Source organism: Cloeon dipterum, chromosome 1 (genome assembly GCF_949628265.1).
Source record: "Cloeon dipterum chromosome 1, ieCloDipt1.1, whole genome shotgun sequence".
Lineage (NCBI taxonomy): Eukaryota > Metazoa > Arthropoda > Insecta > Ephemeroptera > Baetidae > Cloeon > Cloeon dipterum.
This window is the reverse complement of record NC_088786.1, coordinates 1,517,788-1,538,758: the sequence shown is the minus strand read 5'-3', so window position 1 is coordinate 1,538,758 and position 20,971 is coordinate 1,517,788. Positions and strand designations below refer to the sequence as shown.

The 20,971-nt window shown below is 43.3% G+C and overlaps 1 protein-coding gene across 9 annotated transcripts in view; it reads right to left on the bottom strand.

Annotated features, from left to right (window-relative positions):
• The window catches only part of LOC135948114 (inactive dipeptidyl peptidase 10-like), a 159,733-nt gene that overhangs the window by 6,185 nt on the left and 132,577 nt on the right, over window positions 1-20,971 (bottom strand). For 6 of the 9 annotated variants that reach the window (XM_065497210.1, XM_065497208.1, XM_065497209.1 and 3 more), the window contains exons 2-7: window positions 4,474-4,687; window positions 1,867-1,961; window positions 1,547-1,621; window positions 1,150-1,202; window positions 832-1,046; window positions 609-775 (exon numbers count right to left, since the gene is read on the bottom strand). In XM_065497210.1, coding sequence (XP_065353282.1) covers window positions 609-775; window positions 832-1,046; window positions 1,150-1,202; window positions 1,547-1,621; window positions 1,867-1,961; window positions 4,474-4,687 — 819 coding nt within the window. Of the gene's footprint in view, window positions 1-608; window positions 776-831; window positions 1,047-1,149; window positions 1,203-1,546; window positions 1,622-1,866; window positions 1,962-4,473; window positions 4,688-8,528; window positions 8,791-19,863; window positions 20,224-20,971 lie in introns of those variants that run through there. The other 3 variants (XM_065497215.1, XM_065497206.1, XM_065497207.1) reach the window with 3 other exon arrangements.

Here is a 20,971-nt window from a genome sequence, read left to right as displayed (position 1 = left end):
TTAATGCGGGAACAAAAAATCCGGACCGAGGGACGTGCGCTGCAGGAAGCTGGGCGCTCGGAATTAAATCCATCCGCACGACAGAGCTGATTCGCGCTCTTTTCACAACCACCCGAGTTGTGCGAGCGTGTTTGGATTATGAGGACATCTGGCGTCCCACTGGCAGAGGATGCTCAGAGGACTTTGAGATCAAAATGGAATATCCACCAGAAGGAAATAAGTAGTTAGCTATATATGTATGGCACGTGAGCTGCTCTTTCTTTCCAGCACGTGTGTTGATAAAATTTGCAAGGAGGTTATTATAAAGTGACACGCATTTAAAAAAAACTTAAAAATTAAATCTGAGTAGCTGAAAATTCAAAAATTGATTACAAGTAAATGGCGATGCATATACCTTTAATTTTTAAACTTCACCAAATTTAAAATTTTTAAAGCCCGCCTTTGACGAAGTTTCTGAGCGCTGCACTTTTTGGTCGGAAAAAAATCGACCCTCAAGAATCGATTGTTGTGCTCAAAAACTTCGTCAAAGACTGTATTTCAGTGTAAAATTTCTCTTGAGCTCTAACAAAAATGTATTAATAAAGAAGCAAATAATAAACTTGTCACACCTTTGGATATCTGAGACTCTTGGTCTTGGGGTAGGAGAGCTTCTCGCCGAGGCCGCCGTACCACGAAAACTGCATCTCGCCGACCAGAGAGTCGTTAAAGGCGGCGAAGAGCAGCATCGAGCCGTCCTTGGAGAACCAAAAAGCCTTGGAGCTTTTCAATATCTCCTCTGCGGAGCAGCGTTGTTGTTACGGGCGGGCGTGTCGGTTAAACTGATCGGCTCACCTTCGTAGAGCCAATCGGGAACGCCGTTGAAGACGACCCCTGGCTCGCCAGAGGTCGATACCCTGACTGTGTTGGCGTTGTTGGCCGCCGGCCGGAAGAAGACGTCGTTTTTGTAGACGAAGACGAGGGCGTTGCCGCGCGGCGACCACTGCACCTGCTGCAGGTGCGGGTGCACGTCCTCCGCGTCCTCCTCCGTCTTCAGAGGGAAGTGGTTTCTGCGAATTTACGCCCGCCATATAATTTTTGCAAACTTTTTACTGCCGGGATTCGGCCCGAGTTGATGGCAGGCAGATTATGGTTTGTATTTTATGTACTTACTCTGTTGCAACTTCGTATATGCTATATTTCGCCTCCGTTGAGTATCTGTACACCTGTTGAAGTTGTTAATACGCATTTTAGTCGGAGTGATGATACGTGAATCAAAACTTTACAGGAACAATATTAAGAACATTGTGCATTGCTGACTACAAAAAAGTATTTGTTTGTGAAATTTAAAAACTCGACCGAGAAACAGTTTAATTTCAGATTTTGCTAAATTTCTCGAAAAAAAATTAAACGGTTAGTCGATAATTTTAATTGATTTATTCCCAAATAAATCAAGTTGAAAAGTCACTTTAGATTCCTGATTTTCCGATAAAATTTGAAGTAAAGGTAAAAAGGATTGTTTTTACAAAGTTCTGTAAAGCTTTACTTTAAGGGGAACCATAATCCTTACCTTCTTAACGTCGGCGATGAGAAGAACGTAATTAAGATCACTGGAAACACTAAAATTAACTGCATTCAGCTGTCTCTGAAAAAAGCGAAAGGAGCTGGTACAGTGCATGGAAGAAACGAAGCTAATATCGGGGGAGAGCTGAAACTTTCTCCCTTGTTATTTTGGTTATTGCTCCTCTCTTTCTTTCGACCGCAAGTAAAAAGGGCACTCTTTCTTGGAAGTTGCTCGTCGAAATCAATACACATTGTGCTCGATGAGAAAAAGGAGCCCACGCCAAGCAACCGAATAAGATTCGTGCTCTGAATTTTGCATATACTCACAAAAGTACTGTTTGTCATAAGAACACGGGAGGACAGGTTGTCCGCGTTGTAGACGGACACTCCGCCGTAGATATCACGAAAGACAAACTCGGTTTCTGCAATACAAAAGAACACAGGTCAATAAAAGCGTTGCCACGTGCCTGGCGAAACTAAAAATACCACCGCGTGGAGTGCCAGTGAGAATGGCACTGCTTGGAAATCAACCCCAATTCACGGCGCCATCCGAGCCGCCATATTTGACAGTCCCGGATCGTGCATGCTAATATTTTGCAGGTAAATAGATCGATGCTTTGATTGAATCGGGCCGAGATAATTAAAGTGGAGAGGCGCGATCCACGCCGATAAGGCCGCCGGGCTCTGCGAGTTAATTGAAAATTATTAACTTTACTGTTACTAACGCTTCAGCGGGAACGCGGCCGGATTTACAAGCTGCATAAATTGCATTGCTTTTATAGGAAGCCAAATGCAATTATGAATAGACTTCGTTGGAAATGCAAAAGGAAACTTTATACTTTTCTAATGAAATGAAGCAGCCTCTGGTGGAGAAATTAATTCATTTTTCTCTAGCGTTTTCTGATAATATGATAGAGAAAAATTCAATTATGAACTTGTTGCAAGTTTAAATCAAATCAAACTCAGCTGTTTATTGTTTTATTCTGCACATTGAAGCCTGAGAGACCGAAACCGCAAGGTTTGAAGTACAAGAACGTGTGAGATAGATTCAGATTCAGATATTCTTTTATTTTGTTAAGCCAATTTTTTTTCCAGCTGAGTTTTCCTGTTTGCGAACCTTGATCATGCCGTTTTTAAGCCACATTTGCTAAAATTTCATTTGTGCAATTCGGTTTTTTTTGCGACTCAATTTGTGGAGTGATAGCCTTCGGTGTGTTATCCATCAGTGCAGCACAGACCTGATTTTGGCTTTGACCGTGCGCGTGATACCAATCAAGTCGAGGCTGTGGGTGCAGGTTCGCCCCTGCTGTGTGATTGTTCGCTCTGATTACATTTTCACCGGTGAATCTGCATTCGGCGAGCTGCGTGCGATCCCAATCATCGCGCCCCTGACGTAATTAGCCACTCTCGGTGGCGTGGACATTGGCAGCAAATATCCGTCACGCGGCTGACGGACAAAACGCAGGAAATTATGGCGCGTCGTCCCTTTAAGAACCTGTTGCTATAGTAACGGCCTAATTAACTGCACCGGAACGGATTAATCAGGAAACCTCGTTAGTCGGTGTCCAGGTGCGAAACCCACCGACCGACCCGGGCTCAAATTGAATTGGCCGCATTCCAGCCGGCGTCGAAATGAAAAAGTAGGGTGATTGTTGTTCCTTTGAGATTGCAGCGCATTTGTTTCGGGCTTTCTATAGGGAAGAGGAGGAAATTCGGTGTTATTCGACTGGGTTGAGATCGAGTTAGGAGGAGTTTGATAGAATATTAGCCAGGCCTGCGAGGAGCCACGTCAATTCTTTGCATTCAAAAGGAATTTTCTGATTAAAGTAGATCGATGCAGGCCGACAGTTGAAAATTATTTGAGTTGTTGGATGCAATAAGCAGTTGATCGATAAACAAATTGTTCTAATCAAAAAGGACCTTGCTACAGTAAAAATTCAAAATATTCAATTTTTTTCAAAATTTCCAGCGATTGACCACATTTTTGTGGCAGATTTCGATTCCTCTCGTCGAGATCTGTCCAACAGTATATATGAACCCTTTCAGGAAAACTCTTTGTGGGGAAATAAAATAGGATTTCAAGTAAGGAGACAGTTCTCACACCATTTGAAAAGCATGCTAACTTTGCAGCCACTTTACTAAAAAAATTACAACGCTACTTAAATCAATTTTGGCTTCAACTGAATCCTAATGCACAGGATTTTGCATTATCTATCCTCTTTAATAATGAAATCAGGACAGAGGAACGCTTAAATTTCAGATTTTGCCGAATTTCTCGAAAAATTAAATGATATTTTCGCTGGATTTCGATCCCTCTCGTCGCGGACTATCCAAAGGTGTGCGAATTAAGAGACAAAATTCCGTAAATTGTGAAATAAATCGTGATTTTACGGTAGGGAGACAACGCTTGACTTTCGAGCCTGGCAAAATTTTAGCTCTATTCCAGTTTTAAATAAAGGTAAAAAGTATTTGTCACAAATTTTCTCTTTAATGAAGAGTGGATGTTAATTTGGATTACCACTCGTTTCAAAAGGCAAAAACATCAAAGTATGCCAATATTTGCCCATCGAAGCAGCACCCACTTTTTCCCCAAAAGCATTGAATTTCGGTGATAATGCGACGAGCGGTAAACAAGTAAAATTAGCCAGAGAGAAACAGCGGCATATTTGCTCAGCGGCTTTCAAACCAACAGAAACACTGAGCAAAATCAATTTCCGATGCAAATGGGAAAATAATCGCGGCGCCGTGCTATTTGCAATTGGCCGAATGATCAATTATTCAGTGCGTTTGGCAATTTCTAGCAGGACAAAGTCGCGAGAAAGCACGAGAGCGCCGACCTTTCCCCCAGCTCGGGGAAATAACACGCGGCCGATATTAAATTGCCGGAGGATTAATTGAGTCAACCTTCTCACTCGGCCGGGGAGTCGCACTCACCGTTGACCCAGGAGCCGTTGAAGCGTGGCGGGTGCAGTTCGAGGCCCGTCACGTGCTCGCGCTGCAATTTTTCACCTTTGACCCTGGGCCCCTCGTCTGGCGGCGACAACAGCACGATGGAAAACACGATCAGGCCGAGCACGGCCATTATCACCAGCAGGGCGATCAGGATGCCGCGCCAGTTTCTCTGGTTGGGCGTCGAGGCCACCAGCTCCTGCGGACAAAAGACAGATGCAGGCCATTAGTCTCCTTCTCTGCTCTCGCGCCCGGCAATCTATTCGGATTTGCGCGCCGAAAAGCGAACAACAACAATCTTTTCGGCAGCACGCACTGTTTTTGCAGCTGCAACCGTGTTTTCAGAGCAAACTCCATTCGTCGGCCCTCAATTGCTGCTGGTTCAACATTAATTAACACCGCTTCGCAAATATATGAGAGGGTGTTCTGTTTTAATTGCTATCTCCAACAAGGTTTCCTCACGTTTAGGACGGAAAGGCTCAAATTAATTCCCGAGAGGCTAGATTTGTAATAAGTAGCCTAATTTGTATCTGATTTGTTCATTCTACGCTGCTAAAAAGGAAAATACTGACAGAATATTTCCTTTATCACAATCCAAAACTATAATGTGCTTGAATAATCCAAATGGAATTTCTGTTTTCACGGAGAGTTGAAAATCAGGACAATGCCCAGTCAGTCATTTTTTATTATTATTATTTAACTGATGGCATGTCACGGGTCGGATGACGAAATTTGCAGTCTCTACGAAATTTACACCAGAAATCAATCACTACTAATAGTAGTAAACGGGGCAAATTTGAAAAACTTTGAGACCTCGGTATCTCCTCTCCCCGTGGTGCAATTTCAAAATTAATGTGTGCTTTGGATTCCTCTCGACGAGCCCAATCAAACCAACACCAAATGTAATGTCCTAGGTCAAGATCAAAGGTCACTAATGTTAATTTTTTTAAATGTATGCTCAAACGTTGTTCCATGTGTGTGCTTGTGTCAAAATTTCAGAGAGGTTTACTTATTTACTTTCTATAAATTCCACTTTAAACTCGACAAGGCACGATTTCTTTAACTTTTTCATGTTTTGCAACTCAAAATCTCGGGTTCTAACCGTCAGAATTGCAGAATACCAATAATTGTTAGACTCGTCTCAGCCTCCCCTTACTAGCCAATCCAAAAATTGTTATGCTTCAACTCCTTAAAAAGAGTAAAACATTACACAAGGCTGGATTTTAATTGTTTTGGCCTATTTACCTTACAAAAATCTGTAAAAATACTGGAGTTTGATGCATAGCCTATTAATTTTTGGCTGAAATTCTTAGCTAATCAAAACCAATACGAAAGTTTAAATTAAAAAAAAAAATCAAACGTGGAGACCAAACAAATCAAAGGATTTTTTACATTATAACGACGTAGTTCTTATGTCAGCGGCTTCTAGCAAGTGTGTGTTCATGACAGCGATGGAAATTCAATGGCTTTTATAGAAGAAAACGAATACAATGGAATACAAGAGATCCTTTAAGCATCGAAGCAACTGCAAGGAGCAGACACTAGTTAATTCACAGCTATGCATCCATCAAGTACATGCACGTCGAGCAGGTTGCATAACCACTCCGCCAAATTTATTGCCTCTGAATATTCAGGCGACGTTTTACTAACGACGCGGTCTCATTTCGTGGGCGCGGCGCACAGAGACAAAAGGGGCACGTTTCGCCGGCGATTCGATATATTCCACATGCCAGTTTTAATGAGGAATAAATTTGGCCGCGAAAAATCTGGCTGAAAATGTGTGTGTGTCGCGCGCGCGCGTGACAAGTTGAGCCGGCGGTGATTATTTGATCAAAAACGCCGCGCCAGTTTAACGGTGCAAAGTAATGAGGCAAAAATAAATCTACTTTACGGGGCGCGTCGGTTTTTTTGAATAAATTGCTGAAGAAGAGACGCGAAATGCTGCGTTCATCCATCGCCGTCATGAAAAGAAGCGAAAATGCGTCGTTGGAATCCAAATGAAAAGAGTCTATCGGGACCGGAAATTTTTTAGAAATTTTCCACGCGATTCAGCAGATAAAAACCCAGGAGTGTTGGTGGTGGTGTAAAGCCATTTGAATGTCGACTCGCAATTTAAATAACGCTCGTCGCAACAAGTAGCGAAGGCCGGACTGTGCGCGGCAAGGAAGTCATTAATTCTGCACGTTGACAGCAGGTATTTACGAGTTGACAGTGATATCGGGATTTTCTTGTCACTAGCCGCACTACAAACACGATAAATAAATCTCCGTGGGAAAATCTCTGCTGGCATGTGTTTCAGACAGAAAGCGTACTATCTGGTAAATTTGATTTGCACGCGAGTCGGAAAACGGAGACGCTGGAAATTAGCATAATAGCAGCTTGGCATCTTCTTTTGTTTAACAGGCAGGAAATCGTTGCCATTCACCTTCAAGGAAAAGTTCAACACTGGCCCAATTTCTAGAGGCAAAAACCTCCGCATAATTACTCTTGTTTTTAGAGGGCCTAAAGACATGATATTTTTGTCGCCCCATTTTATCCGCAGTGGAACGACCATATCTTTTTTTCTGAGGGTGATTGCCTTCTAACCCCAATTTGCCTTTATCGTAGTAAAATTTATTTGTATAATTACGATGGAATAGTTAATTCTGCCATTAAGACTTGTTTTTAACCTTTCCAACCTCCATAAAGGGTAAAAGTTGGTAGTTTGAGGCTAGATTTTGATCAGTGAATAAATTTCTGAAAGTGCAAAGTGATACGTTTATTATCGTTATTGCAATGCAAGGGGTGGAAGGAGGATGAGGGTTGATCACTCTCAAAACCCATCGGTTACCTAGGGGAGGTTGAAACGAGTCTAACGGTGTCAAGTTTTTGCAATTCTGATCGTTAGAACCAGAGATTAGGCGGTTGCAATATGAGCAGAAATGGAACGATTTGTCTAATAGATGGCGAAAACATGGTTCTGGACGTTAAAATGGTGCCAGGGTTTCGTTTCTAGGCTTCGACGGTGGCTTGCTGGGGTTCGTCGCTGCCACAGCAAAATGTTCAATCCCTCCACCCATTATAATATTAGATTCAAATAGAAAATCATACTTCAAGACAAGTTTTGTGCCAAGCTGAACAATTTAGATGGTTTTTGGTCGCGTTTAAGACGTTTTTGGACGATTAAGGCTTAAAATTGAATGATTCGCGCTCATTTTGATGGTCCCTTAATGATTGGAAACTCAGACTGTAAAAATTAACATCCCTAATTATAATTTAGTTAGAAATTTTTCTCTTTCTTGGTTGAACAGGTGTTTAGGTTACCTTTTTATCAATATTTGACAACCCGCCTGTTAAAACTAAATATTGCACCAATATATCAAGTGTTTTGAGTTGTTTAGAACTGAAATAACCTGGTTTCTGCGTTGTGTTCCATGAGACATCTTTTTGAGCGGTACAACCTGCTTCCTGTGTTTTTAATTCATGTGCTTGAGGCTTGTCAATTAGTTAAGAATACCCCGCCTACTTCAAAAAGAATAGGGCGCTGCATGCCTGATATATATGTACATTGCGCCTCAGAAATTGACGATATTGCAGCAGAATCCATTTTCAAGACTTTGTATAATGCTTTATGCTTTGCCAGTTTTGATGCGGCTCTAACTCGTAAGTGCTGTTTAAGAATTTCTATATCGCCAAAATTGGAGAATTTATGTAAAATAATTTTTGTGTGTATTTTGTTTCCTATTGAGGGGCATATAATTGGAAATGTAACCATATCTGATGTATGACCTCGCCAAAAGACCATAAAGATATTATTATTTGTTGCTTTTGAGATGAGTTAATCAGAAAAAATCTGCAAACTATAAATTTACAGCACTTGAACATTTGTCAAATCAATGTAAGGAAAAGTGACTTGCATTAAAAAAGGATGAAATAATTTCCCAATGGTATAAATTAGAAATATAAAAATCTTACCTTTTTTCTAGCATAAAAATACAACTCCCCAATGTTAAAAATTTCACTAATTGTAGAGGAAAAGTAGAATGAAAAATGGTACGGACTGAGAGTGACACCTGCACTTCCTTGTTGGGCAGGACGGTGACCGCGCGACGAATGACCTGCTGCACCGGCTGCGTGAGAATGGTGGCGATGGCTGCCGACGACGTGGAGGGGGCCACGGCCGCGGGGGCTGTGGGGGCGGCCGGCCCCACCTGGGCCAGCGAGCTCTTGGTGGCCACGGCGGCCGCCTTTTTCTTCGGACTCATGCGTTCGCACTGGACCACGAGCGCTCCTGCACTGAACGGACTGGAGGCGCGCCGGCCGCTTTTAACCCTTTGATCACGTCAAGTGAGCATGCGAGTGGCCTCACTCAACGGAATCGAGAGCCGCCGCCGGCGCCGCGCGCCACTGATTTTTCGAGAGGGATGTGCGCGCGCGTTGGTTGCATTCTCTCTATTCTGTCTGAGTGTTCTTCTTCCAATTATTGCTCTCCCGCAATCAAAGTGGAAGCTAGACTGAGTTTATTATTAGCTAAAACAAGATTATTCATTGGTGCTTTTGGCCTTATAGAACTGGATATTTGGAAGAAATATACTCTTGACTTAAATTAATAGGATTAAATTTGACTAACCCTTAAAAATGGGCACTTTTCGAGTACTCAAAAAATGTTTACGTGCCCAAATCTCAGGTTCTAGTGGTCAGATTTACCAAACCCACACACTTATAGACTATTCTCAACCTGCGCTAGATAGCCGTAGTATTTTAATGGTCTCACCCCTTCAAACATTTTTTTGTGCAACCTAAAAACATTACTTTTTTTATAGTTTGCACCTTACTTTGCAACAAAATTGAGTGTCTATCACCGTGAAACCACTTCGGTACATCACTTGACGTCAATACGCGGAAATCTGTATGCAGTTTTTTTGTAAATTTGATTCTTAGAACCCGGGTTTTAGCTGACAAGCAGCTTTTTGATCTAGATGACCTTCAAAAGAATACGTTTTTCACTAAATATCGGCTTCTGAGCATCAGATTTACAAAAACTACATATCATTCGACTCGTCATGACCTCCCCTAGATAGCTGAAGCAGTATAAGGGTGTCAACCCTTTCAACCCCTAATACACCTCCTTTAAAATAAAATACACTACATTTTCTAGATTGATGTTTGATTGGGAAAGCTACGGTCTCTATTTTTCGGTGAGCGTCATAGTTAATTGTTTTTGGGACGAAAACAAAATTGATCGGTTTAGGGCAGCGGATTTAGAAGAATGGAGTCGGCGATGCGGACACACTCGGTCTGTCTCCAATTAAAGGGGTCAATTATTGCTGCCTCCACTTGGGCTGGCTGAATGGCCGCGTGATTACACAACGCGTCGTGAAAGCACTCAATTTACTTAAGGTTCGGCTGCAGCTATTTGTACGCGAGAGTGCCACCCGGCCGATTTCAATGGACGCTGAATCCAGCTGCGGGAATCTCACTCTGCTGCGTCGTCGCATTAATTCCCTAATTGCTCGCAGGTCTGATTTCTGCGGATGGAATTACACTAGCGCCGCAGGTACAAGGCTCGCCACTTAATTGAATCTGCTGATGGAAAAACTCTGAATATGGCATGCGATTGGCTCGGATGCTTTCACCAACGACCTATGAAATAATAGAAATCCTCTAGCGATTAGCATAGTAAAGCTGGACTTTCAAGTTATAGAAGATTCTGCTCTTTGAACGGCTTTACTTCATTTGCTGAAAGTGGCAGCGCTCTGAGCGCTTTGATGCTACAGTAAAAGCTGCTAAATCCAATAGAATATAATGGATTTTACGCAATTCCACTGTTTCATTACATATGGTAAGCTTATACAGCACAGAAAAAAATTAAATGCTACAGTAGATGGTTTCATAGCCTTATTAAAAAGGCAGAATGAACGATGAAAAATAAAATATGTCGTGTGTTTGTTTAGAAAATATGTAATCTCTTTTGAAAACGAGAAACATTATTTATTATATTGAACAGGAATTAAAGCCGTTTAAAAGTATGGCTAATGAAACATGAAAAATGCTCAAATCAGATAGATTCTGAGGATTTGTACTTCAATGTGTGCGTGTTGACTGATGTTTTAACTATCTAGATTACTGTTTGAATAAATGTCTTTCTTCCTTAAAGAAATGGCGCACAAACTCTCGTAGACGTAAGGAAATAGCTTTCAATAGGGTATGATAAACATTGGTGGAAAGGGATGTTGGCAAATCAACATGCGGGAGATCCTTGAAAAGGTCGCTACGAGCAGAAATATATTCGCATCGTAAATCGATCGGCCTGCTTCGCTCTGGCGGCGGCGGCAAGCCTGTTGGTGGCAAATAATAAAGGAAGTGCGTGCGAAAACGGCAGGATCAGTGTCATCTGGCATATTTATGGTCAGTACGCAGTCTTAAAACCTGCTGCAGACCGTGTTTTCCAAACAAAGCCGAAAATAGCTGGCCGGAGGAAGCGAGTACGAGAGCGATTCTATTCAGAGTCAGCTGTTTCCACTTTGTGCGGCTAATAATCTAAATATTTTGGTAATTAGCGTCCGAATTCGTGGGAGCAGATGCCGCGCGCCGCGGATTTTAATATGTACACCTCCACTTGGCTTACTTTAATTGGATTAGCTTCGTTGCCGTGAAAAATAATTAGCCTCGATTAGCATTCCCTGCGGTGAAAGTACATTAGGTCGGGACAATTATGTCCTTTGAATGCAGATTAGACGGCACTCTTGTTGCGAAATTTACACTCTTCAGGCGGCTAGAACGTCGGTCGGTCGAGATTAGCAAATTGCACACTTTGGCGGAGAATAATTAAGGCAGCCGATTTCTAGCAGCGTCATGAATATTCAGAAAAGGGCCATCGCGTCGCGCCAAAAAAGGGCACTAAATAATAAAGTCGGCGCTCGGCTCGGCTGGCTCGTCTAGGCGCGTTGTTAGGCCGAGATAAATCGATGCACCTTGTCGAGCAACAAATCATCTTGTGATAAGCAATTTATCAAAGCCTGTCGCCGGCGAAGCAAGTAGTCAGGTCGTTTCCAGGCTCGCGGTTTCAGCTCCGCTCCTGCGCTTTTATGACGTTTAATTATCCCCGAGGTGCCGCTGAAGCAAGATAAATCGGGAAACAAGATGGAAGGCAGGCTGCAGTTGCACAAATACATTATTCAGAAGGTCGCTTTGGGGAGCTTTTAGTCTCTTTAAAGCCTAAACACAGCATTTTATTTCCCTTATAAATCATAGCAATAAATGTGCCAAAATTTCAATTTAATTCAGCCCTTCAATTCGAGACCAAAGAAGTAAATATTTTTTGGTTTGATAACTTAAATGGTGGAGTGTCCAATAATCAAAATAAGGTGCTAAACGATTCCTGATGGTCCAGCTCAGTTAGGCAACCGATTCTAATGTACTGAAAATCAGTGGAAACGTTAAACCCGTTACTTAAGTGCTTTTTGTCTGAACCTAGCAAATAGCAAATAGTGTTTTTGTCCTTCAATAAGTGACTGCATTAACGGACTGTGGTTTTAAGTCTTGAGGGAGTAAAAAAATGCGACTGTTTACATTATTCCGTCAAAGAAAAATATTTTATCTTACTCGAATATTAATGCCTCGATTCTCCAGGCTCGGCAATTTGCAATTTCGCTGAGCTGTCGATCGTTGAAGCTGAATGGCAAGTGTGTGCGGTATGTCAAAAGTATGAAGCATTTCTCGCATCTCCTTCAGCAAGTGAGGCACGACCGCAAGAAGCTCCACCTTGAGAATTTTTATTGCCCCGTCGCGAATTGCACGAATGTAGCAATATTTCCTCGGTCGTCAGCGAGTGCAGGGCATAAAACTAATGGAGCCGCGCGAGCGTACGTCCACGCGAAGTGCAGCTGCCTGCCGAGTCTAATTTTTCTTCGCAGCGCACCACTACCACTCTCCAGCTGATAGCACCATTGCCATTTACACCAGGCAGCCGAGAGTGGTGCCTTCGTTTCTGCGAATGCGACCGCGGTATTATGAGCTTGGAAATCAGCGCCGGCCGCGCGCCAGCCAAGGGCGCTTGCAGAAAATTGCATTTTTATTTACAAGAGAATGAGTTCGGATTTTTTTTCTGCTTGACTGCACGGGGAAACTTTTTCTCTCCCTCGCTTGTGCGAATTCCGCGAAAAGTTGTCACAAACATTTTCCGTCTATCAAAATGCTCCGTGAGCGTGACAGACTTGCTTCAACTTTCGCGCAACGCATAATACGCGTTTCGCAGGGGCACATTCTCCTCTATTTACCGCTTGCTGCACCTCGATGTGATGCCCTCTTGACTTGACATTAATTGCATAATCAAACTGCGCAGCAGCGCTTTCTGTGCGAGTGCAGTCGCGCGGCCTTGATTGACTCCAGGGCACAATCTGATGAGGCAGCGTTCTCCACAGAAGAGAATTTCAAACGCACTTGGTGGCCGAGCACATTGTTATGCAGATGAAGATAGCTTGCGACGAAGTGTCTGCCCTCATTCAGAAAGCAATCGTCGTTTTTCAAAGCTTCTCTAGGGCAGGAGATCAAGATTTACCTTCATTTTATATTGGATTCTATCTAATTTTGTGCTCACGTTTCTCCGAGGCCACTAAAGGTCACAGCTCTATCATCAAATAATAGAAGATTTTTGTCTAACAATCCACTCGGGGATGAACTCATTTATTTTTTGTTAAATCAGATTGAAATTTCTTCTACACCTAGCTTTTAAAACATGACCAAGAATGTCATTTCCATAAAATATACAAATTTAGGCACTCCCAAGCATTTCCGTTTGCTTTAAAAGCAACAGACGAAAGAACCAAAAGATAAAAATGACACTGGTTCGATTTTATCCTCAGCCTTGTTGAAAATCTTTTACGCCTCTCGCTCATTTTGCGATGGAATCTGAATTGCAATCAAGCGAGAGCACAGCCAACAGAGCCTTTGATTCGCGGCGCACGCTTCCCCCTGAGTGGAAATTGCGCTTGATCATCTCTCCCCGGCAGGAAATTTAGCACCGGGAGCCCCCTTTTTGATCGCTCTCACAAAAACGGCAGCGGCAAAGAGTGGCCAAGTTTGGTCTGAAAAATAGGTGCACAGTCGGTGCGGAGATTCTAAATCTACACATTCGCCAAACCCGACCGCACGCGTGAGCCGACACCTGTTGCACTCTCGCGCGCACGAGCCAACTGAAAAATTCTCAAAGGAACAGAAGTAATTTAAATTTACTATAATAATCTAACCAAGAGAGCATTATTTCATCAAAAGTTTTGTTGGAATAATGCAAAATGGATTTTTCGTAATTTTTTCAACATTGCCAATCGATTCCGGAATGTCCAATTAGGTTCACCAGCCGAAAAACTCAGTGGACGATTCGACATGATGTGCCGAAAATCGGAGGAAACGTGGAGGTTTTTGGTGTGAACAAGAACACAGGCGACCAATTATTTAGAAAAGGGAGCCGTTCTATATGATTGGCTAGATCGAAACAGCAGCGCTACAGCGAGTCAAGCAACTACTTGCCGCTGGCCGTTGCTGTGGCGCTGCTGTCTCGATCTGGCCAATCAGAGAGCACCACTCCCTTCTCTGATTGGTCACCGGCGTTCTTGTTCCCACTAAAAATCGCTAAAAGTGGCGATTTTGTCTTGTAGAATGTGCGACCGAATATGCTACTTCGACTGTCTAACCTAACTAGATCATCAAGAATCGATTGGCGCGGTCAAACATGAAATTCCAGGGCTACTTTTAATACCATATTATGGTTGTATGAACTCAAAATTGTTTTTTATTCAGTTCAGAAATAAGATTTGATGACGTTTTTTTGCCAATCAATTAATTTTTCATCCTACTTTTCCAAATCGACAGAATGAGTCAAAATACGTGGAAAAAACACGTCCCTTCTGCGGGTTGTTTTGTTTCAGCTGGAGGGTAAAATCTATTAGCCCACTTTTTTGGCACGATTCCACGCGCCGCCGAGGGAAAAGTTTCCATCCGCGGAGAATAATGGCGAGTTAATTTGAGTTGCATATTTTTTGCGACTGTCAGCAGCAAAATTGCGTCAGCAGCACGCGCCCGCCCGCGAAACTTTTGCCTCGAGAGCGTTGACGGGCGACGAAGCCGCGCAGACGGACTGCAAGACAAGGAGAAAATGGGAAGACGGATAGATATTCAAGAGAGAGGGAACGGGAACGAGAGTGGTTTATTTCTCGACATCCTGCTAACTTAATTTACTGCCTGCCGCCATCGCATGTGTCGTCTTTCGCTCTCTCAAGCCTGCTAACCGATTCGTAACATGAAAAGTACTGTCGAGGTGCAGACGTGCAAGTGCAAAACGTTGAAATTTTAAGCCTTTGAACGAGGAAAGGCGGTAGTGAAAACTACTTACTGCCAAATTCTTAAAATAATCCTGTCTGGTTTGATTTCGATGTGTTTTCCACACCAAAAGTGCCAATCAATAATTTTGAAGTGGAGCACACTGTTTGACGTTGGTAATTTTGTTGCTAGAATCAGCCCCCAAAACGATCCATCTGCTTTATTTGTGAATTGCAATGGAATTTCAACTTTAAACCCTGTCCATTTCTCGCCATACTGTTTTGAACTTTTTCATTGCATCGATCATTCCGTGAAAGAAACCAATTAATCTTTTTTAAACTATTTAAAGCAGCGTCCTTTTAAAAAATATAGAAAATATATTCATAGTGGGCAAAGTTTAATAATAACGATGTTTACCCAGCAGGCTCTTAGCGTGCGGTTTCGATGGTCTGCATTAGGCACGTAATCGTGCAGGTGAAACTTATCTAAGAGAAGTGCTCTGCTTGCGAGTTCAAGTGCGCAGCGCGCTTGGAAATGATTTATCACCAAGCTCTCAAGCATCCCGGCCACACCCTCGCCGAGTGACAACACAAATGCAAATCGACCAATAATTAATTGATTGCGCCTGCGGTAATTCAATCGTTGCATCGATTTATTGCTTCCACCTTGCGTTATTTAACAGCCCAATTTTTCCGCTTGCCGCGCGCCAACCGGGTTAATGTTTAATCAAGTGAAAAAGCACAACTGCGTGCCGCATTGGAAAAAGGACACAACACAGCATTTGTGATGGATGGCTGCCAGCTCATTTCCATTCTGATCCGTCGCAACAAAGGGTATCCATTCCGTTTGACGGCATCTCGCTCTCTCTCCCATGCACCCCAGATTATGATTATCAGCGAGATGTTTCGCAGCAGGTGACACACGTACAAAGGCGAAGGGACCAAGTTCCTTTGACGGCAAACTTTTTCATCGACAATGACACCTCTAATGCAGCCGAGCGGCGAAACTTCGCCCTCTAAATCATATTCGCTCGCTCGCCCGCGCGCGCCCCAATTGATCCGAGACCTTATCAGATTTTCCGCCGTAATTTTTGCAGCTTGCCAGGCCCACCCACCGACGTTTGCACTTTGGATTTATTAGTTTTTGCTTGGGCTTCCAAACTTGGGCGCCCGGATGTTTTCCAACAACTTTGTTCGCTTTTTCGGAAGCGGTGCTTTAACAATCCAACGTGCACCTTTCTCCCTTCTTTACTGATGTTCTCAACAACATGATTATACCACATAACAACTCCTGAAAATGATAGCTTTTGTATGAAAGGATCGCGGGAGTGCTCCAACAGCTTCAGATAGGTCATGTAGAGCTGAAGATGCGAGGAAAACGTAAAAATTGACTTCAGTGTTTGATTTTTAGAGGCGGAAAACGAAGGGAACGATACCCCAATGACGGTAAAATTGAATAATTAACCAAAAATCACCTCCTGGGGTTGAGGATGGATTTCAACCCCCTCTAAAACTCACAACTATTCAAAAGGGATAACTTTTAGTTGCCGTCAATAACCGAAATATGCGTGAAACTAGTGTAATTGCAATTCGCAAGTTGTTTTAAGCTGCCTGCTGATCCGAAATAAACTTTAAATATTTTAATAAAATTGCTGGTCGTTCAACGGTAGAGTTTTAGCGAGATGTTTGCCAGGCATGGTGCCTTTTCTCACTGTGCTTTATATTTTTAGTTTTTGACAAATTGTTTTTCAACATGTATGTACATATCTTTTGGTGAGAATAAACAAGCAATAATAACGCTAGATCTAGCAAAATGTTGGGCACGGGAAGTTGTGAAAACAATCAGAGGTGCTGATGGCTGCGGCAGCAGTGTGTTTATTCGAAGCAGGTAAAACGCACGATTAGTCGCGGATTTAAAGTCACCCGAGCCTGACAATTGGAGATCAACATTGCATATCGCATCGGACGCAGACACTGGCTCAGCATAATGAGCACGAGGCAATCACAGGAGCCATTGATCCGCGCAAATGCCCAATGAACCGATCAAACTGCTTCCTTTCAGCGCCTGCAGCCGGCTCGCTTATGCAGCCCGCGCAACCCGAGTGGTTTCAATTACCCACGCGCTCTAATCGCAAGATAAATAGCGGTGGTTTCCGTTGGCCACGCTGACTGGTAAAAAAAAATCGCCATGTTTGTGTCCTCTCCATACCAATTTTCAATAAAAACGCCGTGGTCGGCTTGGTGCGTATCTTGCTATTCTCATCACGCAGCTGCCCCGAATGTGCAAATAGAGAGCTGACAGCGTGTGTGTGTAGGAGGCGGCCCGACGGCCACACCCCTATTTATACGAATGTCGGGGGATGCTGCCGCGCGGCGGCAAATTTCCACTCATAACCCTGCCGCAGCCAGCAGAGTGAGAGATCACTGTCCAATTTGCAATTCATGAGGTGAGTGGCCGGTCCGAGCACCCCCAAAAGCAAAGGCGAGAGCACCGCATCGCCGCATCGGCGCAAATAATCGGTTTTGATAACTTTCGCCAGTATATATGTGCTTTACGCGCCGTTAGCAATGTCATTGGAAAACATTTTGATCTCCATTCTCTGGTGAAATTCCAATGTGAACAAGGGTGGCAGAAAACCAGGTTTTGGGGACTCGCTCTCTGTGAGTGACGTTTGAAATATGATATCTTGGTATTTAACTTGAAAGGCAAGTACTTATTAAAGTGACAAATACGTGTCTGCTCTGCAATTCGAAACTCGCTTTTGTAAACCGTGAGAGCGACAGGCGTCAGAACAACTGCACTTTTTTTAAATTCAGACAAAAATTCACGATGAGATTCATGTAGAACGAACTTTAGAAACTGATTGAAATGTAAAATAAGATCGCGTCTTTTTTAAATGTGCTATAATGAAACCAGGACCGAAAAATAATTAAATTTCAGATTCTGGAAAAAATAAATGATTATTGTTTCGCTTAATTTTGATCGCTCTCGTCGCGATCTTCCAATGGTGTGCGAATTTTGAGGAAAATATTTCCTAAATAATGATTGAATCGTAATTCTACAGTAGGGAGAAAATGCTTGATTTCCATGCATACTTTGGAGCCGATTTTCTCAAAAATATAGACGAAAATAATTTAGGAAAATGTTTCCTAATTTTTAGGTTCTATTTAGAATAAAGGTATAAAGGATTGAGATTATCCACAATTCTGCAAAGCTAAAACTGAAGTCATCACGATGCAATGGCTGCTCTCTTTGTTCCAAACGACGTTTTGATTTATAATTTTATTTTGGATGAAGCTATTGAACCAATGAACTTATTATGTTTCGGCTTCCAAGTCCTCTGAGATGTTTTCAAAATATAAAACGATATTTATTTATTTTTTAATTCTGACGAATTCAATTGAGTCAAAAAGTTTGAATTGTAGGTGCGCCTCTAGAGAGCAACCCTAGTGCGTTAGAATAAAGTGGCTTTTGAAAGCGCACACAGCACGATTTCCCCTATCGGAACAGAGCTTCGAATAACTTTCGCTCAAAGTAAGGAGAGTAAAGGTAGGAGATGCGAATAAACAGGCAGAGTCACCAAAAGAGGGGAAGGGCTGGGGGTGAACAACAAGCGAACAAGCGACGTTCACCCCCACTCCTTCCCCTCTTTTGGTGACTCTGGCTGTTTATTCGCATCTCCTACCTTTACTCTCCTTAGCTCAAAGCCGCTTGCCCTATGCCAAGTGAAGAGAGCGAATAGCGCTTCTATACACACTCACACACTGACGGCTACGTTATCCCGTTTAAAAGGTGGCCGGCTCGGCTGTTTAACGCGATTGCGGTCCGTCTCGACATTATTTATACATTCAAGCACGGCAGAGTCTCATCCGCACACATCAACAACAGCACGGGCAAACAACAAAGCAGCCAAGCAGCAAAATCCGTCGAATCATTTAATGGTCCGTGGAAGCGGAGCCATAATAACAGAAAGCCCGTTTCGCCGCCGCAAGAATTTCAAAAGTCTCGCTTGTTCGCACGCGCCGGTGTGCAATGTGATGTGTAAAACGCCGCAGTAAATTATTTATGGCCGCTCGCTTTGGCAGCAAATTGAGCCGCAAATTGCTAAACACATGTCTTAGTTGCACGCAGAAAACAAATTTTCGATCGCCGCTGGTCAAAGGCCCCCAGCAGGGTGTTTTAATTATCTTGAAAGGTGGCCCATTGACCTTTTCGCTAGCAAGTTTGCATAATGTATACAAGACGAGAGACTTGAGTAATTCGTGCGGGATCAAAACAAGGAAAACAAACAACTTTCACCTCTGGCTACGTTCCTCAAGACTAACGAGCTACATTTAGCATGTGTTGTGTCGTTGGTTGTACCTCAAATTTGGAAAAATGTTTCGCCAAAGAGTCATTAAAGGAATTGCACTGTTACGTTGACAGATAAGGAAAGTGCGAAAATATTATAAAATTTAAATCAAAGACCCCTTTGGAATGCACCTGTTGTTGCTAACAAATTGAATTAACCTAGAACAAAAAACAGGAGACCCGACTAAAATAAACTTTAAACGTCAAATTGAAGACAAACATGCACTTCCGGGTTATTTGATATTTTAAATGCCTATTTCAATTATTATTTTTTTTTTTTTGCTTTTTTGGAGCCAATTCGATCGACACAATTTTATTCACATAAAAATGTTATATTTGCGTCATTCCAGCCAGCATGGAGTCCTGCATGGATTGCGTAAAAAGCACAAACGGCGGCAGGGGCACGCTAGACAGCCAGCCAGCAACCCACACCAAGTGACAACAAACACGAAAACATTCACGGACGAATGAGCACCTCCAGGGACGTCGTCACGTGACCCGCCACCCTCTGAATGGGCGCGGCGGCGGCGGCGGGCGACACAATCCGTGGCACGAACAACATCCAGCAGCAGCAGCGGCAGCGGCCCCCGATCGCGGGGCGCGAGACAACTCGCATGTGGCATTTATTATCAAAGATGCGTCGCGCGCGCTGCGATTTCGGTCAACACACGTGCAACACCAATCATACGGAACATCCAGAGAGAAGAAGCCGGCGGCAGAAAGGTTTACCTGGTCGTCTAATCGACTCATTGCAAAGTGAATGTAAAACGAGGAGAGCGGCCGCGCGGCGAAAGAGACAGATTGAGAGCGAGAGAGAGAGGCGCCCAAGCAAGCTCTCCGGCCAAACTGACTGAGATCGCGCCGCTGCTCTCCCGCACGGGGAGGGAGCGGGATCGAATGCGAGGGTGGCGGCAGCAGGGGTGGCGGAGGGGTGGCCCTCCTCGGATCCATCTGCCAGCCCGGCTTGGCGCGTTCCAGAACCTGCTGGGCTCCTTTCCCAACGGGCTCTCGCAATCTCTCACGGCCAGCTCGCTCCGTGGCCAGGAAATTGGCGTTCCGATTTTGGAAAGGCAGCACCAGCACCAGCAAATGGTTGCCGCCAATTTATTGCCACGAGCCGACGCCTCAAGTCTCCCTTCCGTGGGAAAATGCGTGGAATGGGCTTGTGAAAATGAGAGGGGCCGACTTTTGCCGTGCCAATATTTGCTCTCGCTGTCAAATGCAGCTTTTCAGCTCGCCGCAGAAACGCAACTCTGCATATTATATTTTCAAAATTTATAAGCTGATGAAAATTCGGATATTTTTTTTAAATTGGACAATGTGACGAAATGATTTTCATAATCCTCGGTGAAAATTGGAGAGGAAAAACCATTCTGGAATGTTTGCCGCCACCGGCGCTAGAAGACTGCTTCGGCGCGCGATTCCCCACCCTCCCAAAAGGGCATTCATGGTGTGATTTTTAAGTGTTTGTTCGTTAAATGAATTTCCCATGGGCGCATCGCGGTGACTTGTGTCTCGAAAATCGGTTTTCCAAAAGCCTTTAACTATTACCCTCTCTGGACTGTTTATTTTTAAAACTAAATTTGGAAACATATCAACCAAAGCATGATTTTTGTGATGCTGGAATTTCCACAAGTGATTTTTTAATTAAATAGCATTGCTAGAAATTTCGAGCTCTTTGTGATCCAAATAAAGAAAAATTGCATCATGGGGAGGATGTTAATTAACTAACACCGTTTTGATTAGATAGATGTAGCAGCTTTTTTTAAAAAGAATCGTGGGAATTTGCCATCTCGATTTTTCAAGATGTGAGAAACAGGAGTTGTGTCGCAGGAGA